The sequence below is a fragment of the Nerophis ophidion genome, linkage group LG26 (genome assembly GCF_033978795.1).
Source record: "Nerophis ophidion isolate RoL-2023_Sa linkage group LG26, RoL_Noph_v1.0, whole genome shotgun sequence".
Lineage (NCBI taxonomy): Eukaryota > Metazoa > Chordata > Actinopteri > Syngnathiformes > Syngnathidae > Nerophis > Nerophis ophidion.
The window spans coordinates 30026869-30044876 of NC_084636.1; the positions used below are offsets into that span (position 1 = coordinate 30026869).

Consider the following 18008-nt stretch of genomic DNA (forward strand, 5'->3'; position numbering starts at 1 on the left):
AGAAACCATATTAAAACAAAAATTATATTTTTCCCTCATCTTTTTCCATTTTTATACATTTTTGAAACATTTCCAGGGAGCCACTAGGCGACGCTACAGAGCTGCATGCAGCTATAGAGCCGAGGGTTGCCGACCCCTGTTCTACCCCTAAAAAGTACACAATTTCAACAAATGTCACAAATATTCTTTATTTTCATCCTAAATTAAATATTTTTAAACATTGACAGGAATTTATCAAATCCGCCCAGGATCCTGTGGGCCGTTTTTGAATTCGCAGTTCTTCTCAAAAATTGCAATAGAAACTGCATGGTTTTTGTTTTGGTGTTTGTTCGTTCATGAGAACGTGCAAGGATCTGAGGCTAACTGAACGCTTCACTTTGGGGGAATTCCAGTCAATTTTAACGCATTGAGAAACCAGTTGTATTGTTCAATTTTACTTCTCATTTTAAATATTTAATTTTTTTTAAACGCTCGCAGAACATTAGCAAGTCGATTCCTAGAACCAACACAAATCTTGGAAAAATAAGCCTTCAGATATGCTGCTCCCTGGTCATGGAGGGACTTACAGAAGGATCTGAGGCTCACTGGACTCTTCACTTTGGGGGAATTGCAGTCCATTCTAAAGGATTGAGAAACCATTTCTATTGGTCAATTTTACTTCTCTTTTTTAAATAGTTTTTTACGCTCGCAAAACATTAGCATGTTGGTTCCTAGAGCCAACACAAATCTTGGAAAAACAAACCTTCAGATATGCGGCTCCCAAGAGGGATCTGAGGCTAACTGAACTCTTCACTTTGGGGGTAATTCCAGTCAATTTTAAAGGATGGGGAAACCAGTTTTATCGGTCGGTTTTACTTTTTTAAAATATTCTTTTACGAAAACGTTGAAAGTTTTTACGCTCACAGATCATTAGTATGTTGGTTCCTAGAGCAAACACAAATATTGGAAAAATAAGCCTTCAGATATGCTACTCCCTAGAAAGGTCTGATGCTAACTGGACTCTTCACTTTGGGGGAATTCCTGTCCATTTTAAAGCATTGAGAAACCTGTTTTATCGGTCAATTTTACTTCTCTTTTTAAATAGTTTTTTACGAAAACATTGAACATTTTTACGCTCGCAGAACATTAGCATGTTGGTTCCTAGAGCCAACACAAATTTGGGGAAAATAAGCCTTCAGATATTCTGCTCCCTAAAAGGATCTGAGTCTAACTGGACTCTTCACTTAAGGGTAATTCCAGTTCATTTTAAAGGTTGGAGAAACCACTTGTATTGATCGATTTTACTTCTTTTTTAAAATATTTTTTTTCGAAAACATCGAAAGTTTTTACGCTCGCAGAACATTAGAATGTTGGTTCCTAGAACCAACACAAATCTTGGAAAAATAAGCCTTCAGATATGCTACTCCCTAGAAAGGTCTGATGCTAACTGGACTCTTCACTTTGGGGGAATTCCAGTCCATTTTAAAGCATTGAGAAACCTGTTTTATTGGTCAATTTTACTTCTCTTTTTAAGTTGTTTTTTACAAAAACATTGAATGTTTTTACGCTCGCAGTACATTAGCATGTTGGTTCCTAGAACCAACAGAAATCTTGGGAAAATAAGCCTTCAAATATGCTGCTCCCAAGAAGGATCTGAGGCTAACTGGACTCTTCAGTTTTGGGGAATTGCAGTCCATTTTAAAGTATTGAGAAACCATTTCTACTGGTCAATTTTACTTCTCATTTTTAAATAGTTTTTTACGAAAACATTTAATGTTTTTACGCTCGCAAAACATTAGCATGTTGGTTCCTAGAGCCAACACAAATCTTGGAAAAACAAACCTTTGGATATGCTGCTCCCAAGAGGGATCTGAGGCTAACTGAACTCTTCACTTTGGGGGTAATTCCAGTCCATTTTAAAGGATGGGGAAACCAGTTGTATTGGTCGATTTTACTTCTTTTTTAAAATATTTTTTTACGAAAACATCGAAAGTTTTTACGCTCGCAGAACATTAGCATGTTGGTTCCTAGAACCAACACAAATCTTGGAAAAATAAGCCTTCAGATATGCTGCTCCCTAGAAAGGTCTGATGCTAACTGGACTCTTCACTTTGGGGGAATTCCAGTCCATTTTAAAGCATTGAGAAACCTGTTTTATCGGTCAATTTTACTTCTCTTTTTAAGTTGTTTTTTACAAAAACATTTAATGTTTTTACGCTCCCAAAACATTAGCATGTTGGTTCCTAGAACCAACACAAATCTTGGAAAAACAAACCTTCAGATATGCTGCTCTCAAGAAGGATCTGAGGCTAACTGAACTCTTCACTTGGGGGGTAATTCCAGTCCATTTTAAAGGATGGGGAAACCAGTTGTATTGGTCGATTTTACAGAGGGGTTAGTGTGTCTGCCTCACAATACGAAGGTCCTGCAGTCCTGGGTTCAAATCCAGGCTCGGGATCTTTCTGTGTGGAGTTTGCATGTTCTCCCCGTGAATGCGTGGGTTCCCTCCGGGTACTCCGGCTTCCTCCCACCTCCAAAGACATGCACCTGGGGATAGGTTGATTGGCAACACTAAATTGGCCCTAGTGTGTGAATGTGAGTGTGAATGTTGTCTGTCTATCTGTGTTGGCTCTGCGATGAGGTGGCGACTTGTCCAGGGTGTACCCCGCCTTCCGCCCGATTGTAGCTGAGATAGGCGCCAGCGCCCCCCGCAACCCCGAAAGGGAATAAGCGGTAGAAAATGGATGGATGGATGGATTAAAATATTTTTTTACGAAAACATCGAAAGTTTTTACGCTCGCAGAACATTAGCACGTTGGTTCCTGGAACCAAAACAAATCTTGGAAAAATAAGCCTTCAGATATGCTGCTCCCTAGAAAGGTCTGATGCTAACTGGACTCTTCACTTTGGGGGAATTCCAGTCCATTTTAAAGCATTGAGAAACCTGTTTTATCGGTCAATTTTACTTCTCTTTTTAGATAGTTTTTTACGAAAACATTGAACATTTTTACGCTCGCAGAACATTAGCATGTTGGTTCCTAGAGCCAACACAAATCTTGGAAAAATAAGCTTTCAGATATGCTGCTCCCTAAAAGGATCTGAGGCTAACTGGACTCTTCACTTAAGGGTAATTCCAGTTCATTTTAAAGGATTGAGAAACCTGTATTTTCAGTCAATTTTACTTTTCTTTTTAAGTTGTTTTTTTATAAATACATTGAATGTTTTTACACTCGCAGAACATTAGCATGTTGGTTCGTAGAGCCAACGCAAATCTTGGGAAAATAAGCCTTCAAATATGCTGCTCCCAAGAAGGATCTGAGGTTAACTGGACTCTTCACTTTTGGGGAATTGCAGTCCATTTTAAAGTATTGAGAAACCATTTCTATTGGTCAATTTTACTTCTCTTTTTTAAATAGTTTTTTTTACAAAAACATTGAATGTTTTTACGCTCGCAAAACATTAGCATGTTGGTTCGTAGAGCCAACACAAATCTTGGAAAAATAAGCCTTCAGATATGCTGCTCCCTAGAAAGGTCTGATGCTAACTGGACTCTTCTTTGGGGGAATTCCAGTCCATTTTAAAGCATTGAGAAACCTGTTTTATCGGTCAATTTTACTTCTCTTTTTAAGTTGTTTTTTTACGAAAACATTGAATGTTTTTACGCACGCAGAACATTAGCATGTTGTTTCTTCGAGCCAACACAAATTTGGGGAAACTAAGCCTTCAGATATGCTGCTCCCTGGTCATGAAATGACTTACAGAAGGATATGAGGCTAACTGGACCCTTTACTTTTGGGGAATTCCAGTCCATTTTAAAGGATTGAGAAACCATTTGTATTGGTCGGTTTTAGTTCTCTTTTTAAATCTTTTTTTAACAAAAATATTGAATGTTCTTACGCTTGCAGAACATTAGCATGTTGGTTCCTATAGCCAAAACGAATCTTGGAAAAATAAGCCTTTAGAACAGTGGTTCTCAACCTTATTTCAGTGATGTACCCCCTGCAAAAAATGTTTTAATTCAAGTACCCCCCAATCAGAGCAAAGCATTTTTGGTTGAAAAAAAGAGATAAAGAAGTAAAATACAGCACTATGTCATCAGTTTCTGATTTATTAAATTGTAAAACAGTGCAAAATACTGCTCATTTGTAGTGGTCTTTCTTGAACTATTTGGAGAAAAATATATAAAAATAACAAAAAACTTGTTGAAAAATAAACAAGTGATTCAATTATAAATAAATATTTCCACACATAGAAGTAATCATCAACTTAAAGTGCCCTCTTCGGGGATTGTAATAGAGATCCATCTGGATTCATGAACTTAATTCTAAACATTTCTTCACAAAAAAATAAATATTTGACATCCATATTTATGGAACATGTCCACAAAAAATCTAGCTGTCAACACTGAATATTGCATTGTTGTATTTCTTTGCACAGTTTATGAACATACCTTTATATTTTGTTGAAGAATTATTCAATAAATATATTTATAAAGGATTTTTTAATTGTTATTTTTAGAATATTTTTTAAAAAATCTCACGTACCCCTTGGCATACCTTCAAGTACACCCAGGGGTACGCGTACCCCCATTTGAGAAACACTGCCCTAGAAGAATCTGAGGCTAACTGGACTCTTCACTTTGGGGGAATTCCAGTCCGTTTTAAAGGATTGAGAAACCAGTTGTATTGGTCAGTTTTACTTCTCTTTTTAATTTTTTTTTTTTTTTTTACGAAAACATGTTTTTGTGTTAATGTTGTAAGTGTTTTTTATTTCCCGGTAACAGTTCGAGATGCCACCTCAGTAGAAGCATTTAAGTCTCACCTTAAAACTCATTTGTATACTCTAGCCTTTAAATAGACTCCCTTTTTAGACCAGTTGATCTGCCGTTTCTTTTCTTTTTCTTCTATGTCCCACTCTCCCTTGTGTAGGGGGTCCGGTCCGATCCGGTGGCCATGTACTGCTTGCCTGTGTATCGGCTGGGGACATCTCTGCGCTGCTGATCCGCCTCCGCTTGGGATGGTTTCCTGCTGGCTCCGCTGTGAACGGGACTCTCGCTGCTGTGTTGGATCCGCTTTGGACTGGACTCTCGCGACTGTGTTGGATCCATTGTGGATTGAACTTTCACAGTATCATGTTAGACCCGCTCGACATCCATTGCTTTCCTCCTCTCCAAGGTTCTCATAGTCATCATTGTCACCGACGTCCCACTGGGTGTGAGTTTTCCTTGCCCTTATGTGGGCCTACCGAGGATGTCGTGGTGGTTTGTGCAGCCCTTTGAGACACTAGTGATTTAGGGCTATATAAGTAAACATTGATTGATTGATTGATTGATTTCTAACTATGGTGCGTGACTGCTGCTGTTTAGTTGTTACATGTATTTCTGTAACTTTGTTTTGCTGCCCTCTAGGCTAGGCCACTCTCGGAAAATATATTTTATTCTCAATTAGTTTTTACCTGTTAAATAAAGGACATTGATCGATTGATATTGAATACGGAATATATCTGTGAGTATTTCCATACAAATCACTTTACTTTAGTTGGTATTGTTTTCAAATAATATTTCTTATCTGAAAGTGTATTTTATATTTTTAAAAGGGGTTTTGGGTTGCCAATAAATGGATTTAAATTATTTTCAATAGCCGGGGCTACTTTAAGATACAAGTATTCTAAAGTATGGGCTCGGTTGTGGAACGCAATGTGCTCGTAGTTTAAGGCACCGCTGAGTTGGCACTGTTATCTGTTAACATGTAAATGATAGCCTGCCCTACTCTTGACAGCGTTTGGCAGTGGAAATTCAAATATGAGTTATACATTTCAGTCCTGTTCACAGTGTAGAACATATCCTATAGACAGGAAGGCAATGGTGGCATCTGCTCCATAAATAGTGGAATGTCCTTGTAAAGAGATAGGGCCTGATCTAATAAAGGTTTGCATGTATTAAAACACAAACTTGATAGTGCATGCAACGATCTCATTTACTAAGCTTAGGCACAGAGGATTGTGTCCAGAGGTGGGTAGAGTAGCCAGAAATTGTACTCAAGTAAGAGTACAGTTACTTTAGAGATGCATTACTCAAGTAAGAGTAAGGAGTAGTCACCCAAATATTTTCTTGAGTAAAAGTAAAAAGTATGTTGTGATAAAACTACTCAAGTACTGAGTAACTGATGAGTAACCTGTTTGTTTATGATTACGGCAACAAATGATGCACAAAAAGATAAAAATAGCAATGAGCATATTCAAAGCCAGGAGTATCGCTTAAGCAACTAAAACAATAATATATATTAAATAATAATACATTAAAATTGAGAAATTAAGGCACTTTGAGCCACAATAACTTAACAGCACCATAGGCTCAGTAGGCATTGATTGATTGATTGATTGAAACCTGTATTAGTAGATTGCACAGTGAAGTGAAGTGAAGTATATTTATATAGCGCTTTTCAGAATCTTTTTATTTTATTTTAATAATAATAAGTTTGAAGGAATATTTCACAAATATTCTTCGTCAAAAAAACATAAGCTAAAATGAAGAATTAAATTAAAATGTATTTATTATTCTTTACAATAAAAAAAAATACTTGAACATTGATTTAAATTGTCAGGAAAGAAGAGGAAGGAATTTAAAAGGTAAAAAAGTTATGTGTTTAAATATTCCTAAAATCATTTTTAAGGTTGTATTTTTTCTCTAAAATTGTCTTTCTGAAAGTTATAAGAAGCAAAGTAAAAAAAATAAATGAATTTATTTAAACAAGTGAAGACCAAGTCTTTATTGGATTTTTAAATTCTATTTGAGTTTTGTCTCTCTTAGAATTAAAAATATTTTTTAGCTCGGTTGGTAGAGTGGCCGTGCCAGCAACTTGAGGGTTGCAGCTTCGATTCCCGCTTGTGCCATCCTAGTTACTGTCGTTGTGTCCTTGGGCAAGACACTTTACCCACCTGCTCCCAGTGCCACCCACACTGGTTTGAATGTAACTTAAATATTGGGTTTCACTATGTAAAGCGCTTTGAGTCACTTATACAGTACATATTCCGTACAGTTGACCACTAAATGGTAACACCCCAATAAGTTTTTCAACGTTAATCAATTACTTAATAAATGACCAAGTCGAGGTGATCTACCTCATATATATATATATATATATATATATATATATATATATATATATATATATATATATATGTATATAATTTATAGTTATTTATTTTGCCGTTTTTGTTGACATGTTAAAGGTGTTTTAATGAATATACATGCATGTTTAACATATATATTCCTATCTTTCATGAAGACAAGAATATAAGTTGGTGTATTACCTGATTCTGATGACTTGCATTGACTGGAATCAGACAGTAGTGCTGATAATGTCCACGTTTTCAAATGGAGGAGAAAAAAAGTTCCTCTTTTCTGTCTAATACCACATGAATGTCGTTGGTTTTTGGCATCTTATTTGTCCAGCTTCCATATTCGTTTTTATACACTTTACAATAAATACATTGGCGGCAAACTCCGTAGTTATCTAGCTTGTATGCTCTGGCTTTCGTAGACTCTTATTTTGTTAGCGCACTAAGCGCAGGCGCGATGGAGTGGCACTTTTATTGTGAAGACAGGAACTGTGCCATCAGTCTTTAGGCTTTTGACGGGAAGTACGGTTGAAGTAAAAAGTGTCTTTTTTCTTTTACACTTTTGATTGATTGATTGAAACTTTTATTAGTAGATTGCACAGTACAGTACATATTCTGTACAATTGACCACTAAATGGTAACACCCCAATAAGTTTTTCAACGTTAATCAAATACTTAATAAATGACCAAGTCGAAGTGATCTACCTCATATATATATATATATATCATATATATATATATATATATATATATATATATATATATATATATATATACATTTATATATACAGTATATAATTTATATTTATTTATTTTGGCCTTTTTGTTGACATGTTAAAGGTGTTTTAATGAATATACATGCATGTTTAACATATAGATTCTTATCTTTCATGAAGACAAGAATATAAGTTGGTGTATTATAAGAGTCTGATAAGAGAAGATTTATATATTAAAAAAACTAGTGGAAGATTGCAGAGGGATTCTGTTCCTTAGATGTTTCTTTAAGCGATGTAGACCACGTCCAGGAAACCCACAATGCGTCGACTTGGCCACATTTGGACAAATGTATGTATCTGGATAAAACATTCACTTGTGTTGTTTACTGTCAAACATGGACTTGGACTTGGATTGTTTCTTCGATGCAAAGGATGATTGGCACAAGCCAGGCGTGAACATGAGTACATATTTATTAATATTCTAACAAAAATTCACAAAGGGCGCGCACGAGGGCGGAAAACAAACTTGGATAAAACATTAATTTGAGCATTTTACTGTCAAACATGGACTTGGACTTGGATTGTTTCTTCGGTGCAAAGGATGATTGGCACGAGCCAGGCGTGAACATGAGTACATATTTATTAATATTCTAACAAAACTTCACAAAGGCAAACAAAGGGCGCGCACGAGGGCGGAAAACAAACTTGGAAAAAACATTAATTTGAGCATTTTACTTTCAAACATGGACTTGGACTTGGATTGTTTCTTCGGTGCAAAGGATGATTGGCACGAGCCAGGCGTGAACATGAGTACATATTTATTAATATTCTAACAAAACTTCACAAAGGCAAACAAAGGGCGCGCACGAGGGCGGAAAACAAACTTGGATAAAACATTAATTTGAGCATTTTACTGTCAAACATGGACTTGGACTTGGATTGTTTCTTCGGTGCAAAGGATGATTGGCACGAGCCAGGCGTGAACGTAAGTACATATTTATTAATATTCTAACAAAACTTCACAAAGGCAAACAAAGGGCGCGCACGAGGGCGGAAAACAAACTCTGAAAAAACATTAATTTGAGCATTTTACTGTCAAACTTGGACTTGGATTGTTTCCTCGATGCAAAGGATGATTGGCACGAGCCAGGCGTGAACATGAGTACATATTTATTAATATTCCAACAAAACTTCACAAAGGCAAACAAAGGGCGCGCACGAGGGCGGAAAACAAACTTGGATAAAACATTAATTTGAGCATTTTACTGTCAAACATGGACTTGGACTTGGATTGTTTCTTCGATGCAAAGGATGATTGGCACGAGCCAGGCGTGAACGTGAGTACATATTTATTAATATTCTAACAAAACTTCACAAAGGCAAACAAAGGGCGTGCACGAGGGCGGAAAACAAACTTGGATAAAACATTAATTTGAGCATTTTACTGTCAAACATGGACTTGGACTTGGATTGTTTCTTCGATGCAAAGGATGATTGGCACGAGCCAGGCGTGAACGTGAGTACATATTTATTAATATTCTAACAAAACTTCACAAAGGCAAACAAAGGGCGCGCACGAGGGCGGAAAACAAACTTGGATAAAACATTAATTTGAGCATTTTACTGTCAAACATGGACTTGGACTTGGATTGTTTCTTCGATGCAAAGGATGATTGGCACGAGCCAGGCGTGAACGTGAGTACATATTTATTAATATTCTAACAAATCTTCACAAAGGCAAACAAAGGGCGCACACGAGGGCGGAAAACAAACTTGGATAAAACATTAATTTGAGCACTTTACTGTCAAACTTGGACTTGGATTGTTTCCTCGATGCAAAGGATGATTGGCACGAGCCAGGCGTGAACATGAGTACATATTTATTAATATTCCAACAAAACTTCACAAAGGCAAACAAAGGGCGCGCCCGAGGGCGGAAAACAAACTTGGATAAAACATTAATTTGAGCATTTTACTGTCAAACATGGACTTGGACTTGGATTGTTTCTTCGATGCAAAGGATGATTGGCACGAGCCAGGCGTGAACTTGAGTACATATTTATTAATATTCCAACAAAACTTCACAAAGGCAAACAAAGGGCGCGCACGAGGGCGGAAAACAAAGTTGGATAAAACATTATTTTGAGCATTTTACTGTCAAACATGGACTTGGACTTGGATTGTTTCCTCGATGCAAAGGATGATTGGCATGAGCCAGGCGTGAACATGAGTACATATTTATTAATATTCCAACAAAACTTCACAAAGGCAAACAAAGGGCGCGCACGAGGGCGGAAAACAAACTTGGAAAAAACATTAATTTGAGCATTTTACTGTCAAACATGGACTTGGACTTGGATTGTTTCTTCCATGCAAAGGATGATTGGCATGAGCCAGGCGTGAACGTGAGTACATATTTATTAATATTCTAACAAAACTTCACAAAAGCAAACAAAGGGCGCGCACGAGGGCGGAAAACAAACTTGGATAAAACATTAATTTGAGCATTTTACTGTCAAACATGGACTTGGACTTTGATTGTTTCTTCGATGCAAAGGATGATTGGCACGAGCCAGGCGTGAACATGAGTACATATTTATTAATATTCTAACAAAACTTCACAAAGGGCACGCACGAGGGCGGAAAACAAACTTGGATAAAACATTAATTTGAGCATTTTACTGTCAAACATGGACTTGGACTTGGATTGTTTCTTCGGTGCAAAGGATGATTGGCACGAGCCAGGCGTGAACATGAGTACATATTTATTAATATTCTAACAAAACTTCACAAAGGCAAACAAAGGGCGCGCACGAGGGCGGAAAACAAACTTGGATAAAACATTAATTTGAGCATTTTACTGTCAAACATGGACTTGGACTTGGATTGTTTCTTCGATGCAAAGGATGATTGGCACGAGCCAGGCGTGAACATGAGTACATATTTATTAATATTGTAACAAAACTTCACAAAGGCAAACAAAGGGCGCGCACGAGGGCGGAAAACAAACTTGGATAAAACATTAATTTGAGCATTTTACTGTCAAACATGGACTTGGACTTGGATTGTTTCTTCGATGCAAAGGATGATTGGCACGAGCCAGGCGTGAACGTGAGTACATATTTATTAATATTCTAACAAATCTTCACAAAGGCAAACAAAGGGCGCACACGAGGGCCGAAAACAAACTTGGATAAAACATTAATTTGAGCATTTTACTGTCAAACTTGGACTTGGATTGTTTCCTCGATGCAAAGGATGATTGGCACGAGCCAGGCGTGAACATGAGTACATATTTATTAATATTCCAACAAAACTTCACAAAGGCAAACAAAGGGCGCGCCCGAGGGCGGAAAACAAACTTGGATAAAACATTAATTTGAGCATTTTACTGTCAAACATGGACTTGGACTTGGATTGTTTCTTCGATGCAAAGGATGATTGGCACGAGCCAGGCGTGAACATGAGTACATATTTATTAATATTCTAACAAAACTTCACAAAGGGCACGCACGAGGGCGGAAAACAAACTTGGATAAAACATTAATTTGAGCATTTTACTGTCAAACATGGACTTGGACTTGGATTGTTTCTTCGATGCAAAGGATGATCGGCACGAGCCAGGCGTGAACGTGAGTACATATTTATTAATATTCTAACAAAACTTCACAAAGGCAAACAAAGGGCGCGCACGAGGGCGGAAAACAAACTTGGATAAAACATTAATTTAAGCATTTTACTGTCAAACATGGACTTGGACTTGGATTGTTTCTTCGATGCAAAGGATGATTGGCACGAGCCAGGCGTGAACGTGAGTACATATTTATTAATATTCTAACAAAACTTCACAAAGGCAAACAAAGGGCGCGCACGAGGGCGGAAAACAAACTTGGATAAAACATTAATTTGAGCACTTTACTGTCAAACATGGACTTGGACTTGGATTGTTTCTTCGATGCAAAGGATGATTGGCACGAGCCAGGCGTGAACATGAGTACATATTTATTAATATTCTAACAAAACTTCACAAAGGGCGCGCACGAGGGCGGAGAACAAACTTGGATAAAACATTAATTTGAGCATTTTACTGTCAAACATGGACTTGGACTTGGATTGTTTCTTCGATGCAAAGGATGAGGCACGAGCCAGGCGTGAACATGAGTACATATTTATTAATATTCTAACAAAACTTCACAAAGGCAAACAAAGGGCGCGCACGAGGGCGGAAAACAAACTTGGATAAAACATTAATTTAAGCATTTTACTGTCAAACATGGACTTGGACTTGGATTGTTTCTTCGATGCAAAGGATGATTGGCACGAGCCAGGCGTGAACGTGAGTACATATTTATTAATATTCTAACAAAACTTCACAAAGGCAAACAAAGGGCGCGCACGAGGGCGGAAAACAAACTTGGCTAATAAAAAAAACTAAAGACTAGCATAAATGCTACATACTACAAACATGAAACAAACCACTTGCACTGTGGCATGAAAAAACTAAACTTGCACTGAGTCATAAATACAAAACTTACGTGGCGTGGACAAAAACGAACAGCAAGGCATGAAGCAGATGAATACGGGATGTGTAGGTACATACAAAGTTGCCAGGCCGAAGAACAGAAACAAAATGGCTTCAATAGCAGTGACATAATTAGTGATGGAACAGGTGCGTGACACGACAGATGAAACCAATGAGTTGGCATGGTAACGAAAACCAACCAGGAAGTGCAAAACAGGAAACAAGTGTCCAAAAATCAAAACATAACATGACCAAAACAAAACATGATTTCTTTGGCGTGACATTTACCACGTAAGCCCAAATCAAAACTGTTCTCGACTTGCCAAAAAATGCTGCCAAAAAATGTACGCCGTAGTGAGGAAGATCATAGCCTCATAATTAAGTAAAGTCCCTTACTTGCCGCTGACCAGAACCGTACGTGTGTGACAGTCCATTACATCGTCGACTAGGAATTAAAAAGCGCCTGCCGGCAAATTATTTTTTTATCCGAATTTGACACATTTTCTATTATTTGCACAGCTCTGTTATTTATTTTACGTAGAAATAATATTGTTGTTACGTACGGGAGGAGTAGAACGGCACAGACACAAGGGGGCGTTGTAGCTCTATGTATTTATTATATATATATTAGAAATGTCCGATAATTCCGGACTACCGATATTTTCGGCCGATAAATGCTTTAAAATGTAATATCGGAAATTATCGGTATCGGTTTCAAAAAGTTCAGTTCATGACTTTTTAAAACGTCTCCTAGACATACTTGCCAACCCTCCCGAATTTCAGTGCCCCTCCCGAAAATCTCCCGGGGCAACCATTCTCCGGATTTCCACCCTGACAACAATATTGGGGGCGTGCCTTAAAGACACTCCATTAGCGTGCCGGCCCAATCACATAATATCTACTTTTTTTAACGGGGCGGTAGAGTGGCCGTGCCAGCAACTTGAGGGTTCCAGGTTCGATCCCCGCTTCTGCCTTCCTAGTCACTGCCGTTGTATTCTTGGGCAAGACACTTTACCCACCTGCTCCCATTGCCACCCACACTGGTTTAAAAATGTAACTTAGATATTGGGTTTCACTATGTAAAGCGCTTTGAGTCACTAGAGCAAAGCGCTATATAAATATAATTCACTTCACTTCACACTTCACACACACAAGTGAATGCAAGTCATACTTGGTCAACAGCCATACAGGTCACACTCAGGGTGCCGTATAAACAACTTTAACACTGTTACAAATATGCGCCACACTGTGAACCCAAACCAAACAAGAATGACAAACACATTTCGGGAGAACATCTGCACTGTAACAAAATATAAGTGAAGTGAATTATATTTATATAGCGCTTTTCTCAAGTGACTCAAAGCGCTTTACATAGTGACACCCAATATCTAAGTTACATTTAAACCAGTGTGGGTGGCACTGGGAGCAGGTGGGTAAAGTGTCTTGCCCAAGGACACAACGGCAGTAACTAGGATGGCACAAGCGGGAATCGAACCTGCAACCCTCAAGTTGCTGGTACGGCCACTCTACCAACCGAGCTATGCCGCCCCACAAAACACAACAGAACAAATACCCAGAACCCCTTGCAGCACTAACTCTTTCGGGACGCTACAATATACAACCCCCGCTATCCCCAAACCCCCTACCTCAACCCCGCCCTACCCCAACCCCGCCCACCCTAACCTGCTCATGCTCTCTCAGGGAGAGCATGTCCCAAATTCCAACCTGCTGTTTTGAGGTGTGTTAAAAAAAAAAAACAATGCACGAGCATGTTCGGCAGCGCACAATCACAGAGTACACACAAGCAGATACAGTGTGTGGACAGAAAAGGGAGAACGGACGCATTTTGGCTTAAAAACTGACGATAAAGGTGAAGTTATAACACTGAAACGCCCTCAGGTAGAGGTGCTTTAAGACATGGCTAGCTAGCTGGTTCGATTCCCGCTTCTGCCATCCTAGTCACTGCCGTTGTGTCCTTGGGCAAGACACTTTACCCACCTGCTCCCAGTGCCACCCACACTGGTTTAAAAATGTAACTTAGATATTGGGTTTCACTATGTAAAGCGCTTTGAGTCACTAGAGCAAAGCGCTATATAAATATAATTCATTTCACTTCACACTTCACACACACAAGTGAATGCAAGTCATACTTGGTCAACAGCCATACAGGTCACACTCAGGGTGCCGTACAAACAACTTTAACACTGTTACAAATATGCGCCACACTGTGAACCCAAACCAAACAAGAATGACAAACACATTTCGGGAGAACATCTGCACTGTAACAAAATATAAAACACAACAGAACAAATACTCAGAACCCCTTGCAGCACTAACTCTTTCGGGACGCTACAATATACACCCCCTGCTACCCCTTAATTTTAGTACCTGCACCGATACCAAAATATTGCTAATCCATATCGCCCAGTCCTAGTTGGATGTAAATAATTGTCTTGGAATTGTAGCTCACATGCTATTCAGCACTTTTTTTTTATTTTGGATGGATGGTGAATTTTTATGTGTTCCCCTATATTTACAAAAAGTGCCGAAAAGTACCGAAATAATTTTAGTACCTGCACCGATACCAAAATATTGCTAATCCATATCGCCCAGTCCTACTTGGATGTAAATAATTGTCTTGGAATTGTAGCTCACATGCTATTCAGCACTTTTTTTTATTATGGATGGATGGTGAATTTTTATGTGTTCCCCTATATTTACAAAAAGTGCCGAAAAGTACCGAAATAATTTTAGTACCTGCACCGATACCAAAATATTGCTAATCCATATCGCCCAGTCCTAGTTGGATGTAAATAATTGTCTTAGAATTGTAGCTCACATGCTATTCAGCACTTTTTTTTATTTTGGATGGATGGTGAATTTTTATGTGTTCCCCTATATTTACAAAAAGTGCCGAAAAGTACCGAAATAATTTTAGTACCTGCACCGATACCAAAATATTGCTAATCCATATCGCCCAGTCCTACTTGGATGTAAATAATTGTCTTGGAATTGTAGCTCACATGCTATTCAGCACTTTTTTTTATTTTGGATGGATGGTGAATTTTTATGTGTTCCCCTATATTTACAAAAAGTGCCGAAAAGTACCGAAATAATTTTAGTACCTGCACCGATACCAAAATATTGCTAATCCATATCGCCCAGTCCTAGTTGGATGTAAATAATTGTCTTGGAATTGTAGCTCACATGCTATTCAGCACTTTTTTTTATTTTGGATGGATGGTGAATTTTTATGTGTTCCCCTATATTTACAAAAAGTGCCGAAAAGTACCGAAATAATTTTAGTACCTGCACCGATACCAAAATATTGCTAATCCATATCGCCCAGTCCTAGTTGGATGTAAATAATTGTCTTGGAATTGTAGCTCACATGCTATTCAGCACTTTTTTTTTATTTTGGATGGATGGTGAATTTTTATGTGTTCCCCTATATTTACAAAAAGTGCCGAAAAGTACCGAAATAATTTTAGTACCTGCACCGATACCAAAATATTGCTAATCCATATCGCCCAGTCCTAGTTGGATGTAAATAATTGTCTTAGAATTGTAGCTCACATGCTATTCAGCACTTTTTTTTATTTTGGATGGATGGTGAATTTTTATGTGTTCCCCTATATTTACAAAAAGTGCCGAAAAGTACCGAAATAATTTTAGTACCTGCACCGATACCAAAATATTGCTAATCCATATCGCCCAGTCCTAGTTGGATGTAAATAATTGTCTTGGAATTGTAGCTCACATGCTATTCAGCACTTTTTTTTATTTTGGATGGATGGTGAATTTTTATGTGTTCCCCTATATTTACAAAAAGTGCCGAAAAGTACCGAAATAATTTTAGTACCTGCACCGATACCAAAATATTGCTAATCCATATCGCCCAGTCCTAGTTGGATGTAAATAATTGTCTTGGAATTGTAGCTCACATGCTATTCAGCACTTTTTTTTATTTTGGATGGATGGTGAATTTTTATGTGTTCCCCTATATTTACAAAAAGTGCCGAAAAGTACCGAAATAATTTTAGTACCTGCACCGATACCAAAATATTGCTAATCCATATCGCCCAGTCCTACTTGGATGTAAATAATTGTCTTGGAATTGTAGCTCACATGCTATTCAGCACTTTTTTTTTATTTTGGATGGACGGTAAATCACTCGTCAAGAAAGAAGACACGGGGGGGGGGGGGGGGGGGGGGGGGCACTGCTCTGGAAAATGCAAACTGAACCGAAGTGTAGTGCACGGTGCAGACATACTTTCAGCTCGGTTGGTAGAGTGGCCGTGGCAGCGGCAGCAACTTGAGGGTTGCAGGTTCGATTCCCGCCTGTGCCATCCTAGTTACTGCCGTTGTGTCCTTGGGCAAGACACTTTACCCACCTGCTCCCAGTGCCACCCACACTGGTTTAAATGTAACTTAGATATGTAAAGCGCTTTGAGTCACTTGAGAAAAGCGCTATATAAATATAATTCACACAATTCCCAATGGAAACGCACCTCAACTGTAAATAAACATTGTTGGACGACAATGTACTCATGTCTGATCCCCTTTTTAAGCAGCGGTAATGGGGAAACTACAGCTTGTACTGTAAGTGTGACCGACCCCCCCCCTCCACTCCACACCCCGTCCTGGCTGGTGCTAGCTTTTAGTCCCCCCCCAGTCCCCCTCATCACCAATGTAATGCCAGACACCATGCACTATATAACAGGTGTCCCCTGCAAGGGTTTTTAAGAAGAGAGCGAGACGCAGGAGTTGATTTGTGTCATCAGACGGGGCCAGCAAACAGTTCCTCTGGGATTGATCTCAAGGGAAGGATAATCCGGCTAATCTTGTAACCGGCGCTGGCGGGCTCCGCCTCTTTCTGCACTCCGCCCCCTCACTGTTCCTAAAAAGTGATCCGGAGTTTCCGCCTCATTTTTTTTTTGTTGTTTTTTTTTTTTTTTTTAGTCCGTCAGCGTACCGTCGCGCGAGTCTGAGGAGCCAGGCAGGCTACTGGCGCCCTGCGGGTGCCGCACACTTGCAAGCGAAGGCATGTGGACACCTGCGACATCACCTGCAGCTGGAGGCGGAGCCGGGCGGGAGCTGGGTTACGGCCACTGTGAGTAGTCGACTCTATGCATCCTTGTAGGGCGGGGGTCAGCAACGCGTGGCTCTGGAGCCGCATGTGGCTCTTTGGTGCCACCCTAACGGCTCCCTGGAGCATTTTTAAAAAAGGATTGAAAATGGAAAAAAGGGGGAAGATTTTTTTTTTTTAGTTTATTTTTTGTTTGAGGACAAACACGACACAAACCTTCCAAATAGTTAGAAAGCCCTCTGTTTAATATGTTTGTGTGTATGCTTCACTGATGACAGTATTTTTTGAACATGGTTTTGTCCTACTGTTTTTGGTGGTTCTTAAACAGTTGGTTTACATGTAAAATCTTCCAGTCCTTCTTTGTCTCATTTTGTCCACCAAACGTTTTATACTGTGCGTGAATGCACAAAGGTGAACTTTGTTGATGTTATTGGAGTGCGAATCCGGCATATTTGGTCAGTGCATGACTGCAAGCTAATCAATGCTAACATGTTATTTAGGCTAGCTGTATGTCCATATTGCATCATTATGCCTCATTTGTAGGTATATTTGAGCTAATTTAATATCCTTTAATTTTATCTTC

At 38.8% G+C, this 18008-nt stretch overlaps 1 protein-coding gene across 2 annotated transcripts in view; it reads left to right on the forward strand.

Moving 5' to 3' along the window:
- The window catches only part of rxrgb (retinoid X receptor, gamma b), a 169801-nt gene that overhangs the window by 54488 nt on the left and 97305 nt on the right, over positions 1–18008 (forward strand). Inside the window, exon 2 of one of the 2 annotated variants that reach the window (XM_061888522.1) lies at positions 17299–17449. The exons of the other annotated variant lie outside the window; for it this stretch is intronic. Coding sequence (XP_061744506.1) covers positions 17383–17449 — 67 coding nt within the window. The 5' untranslated portion in view covers positions 17299–17382. The remainder of the gene's footprint in view (positions 1–17298; positions 17450–18008) is intronic. 2 annotated transcript variants of the gene reach the window in all.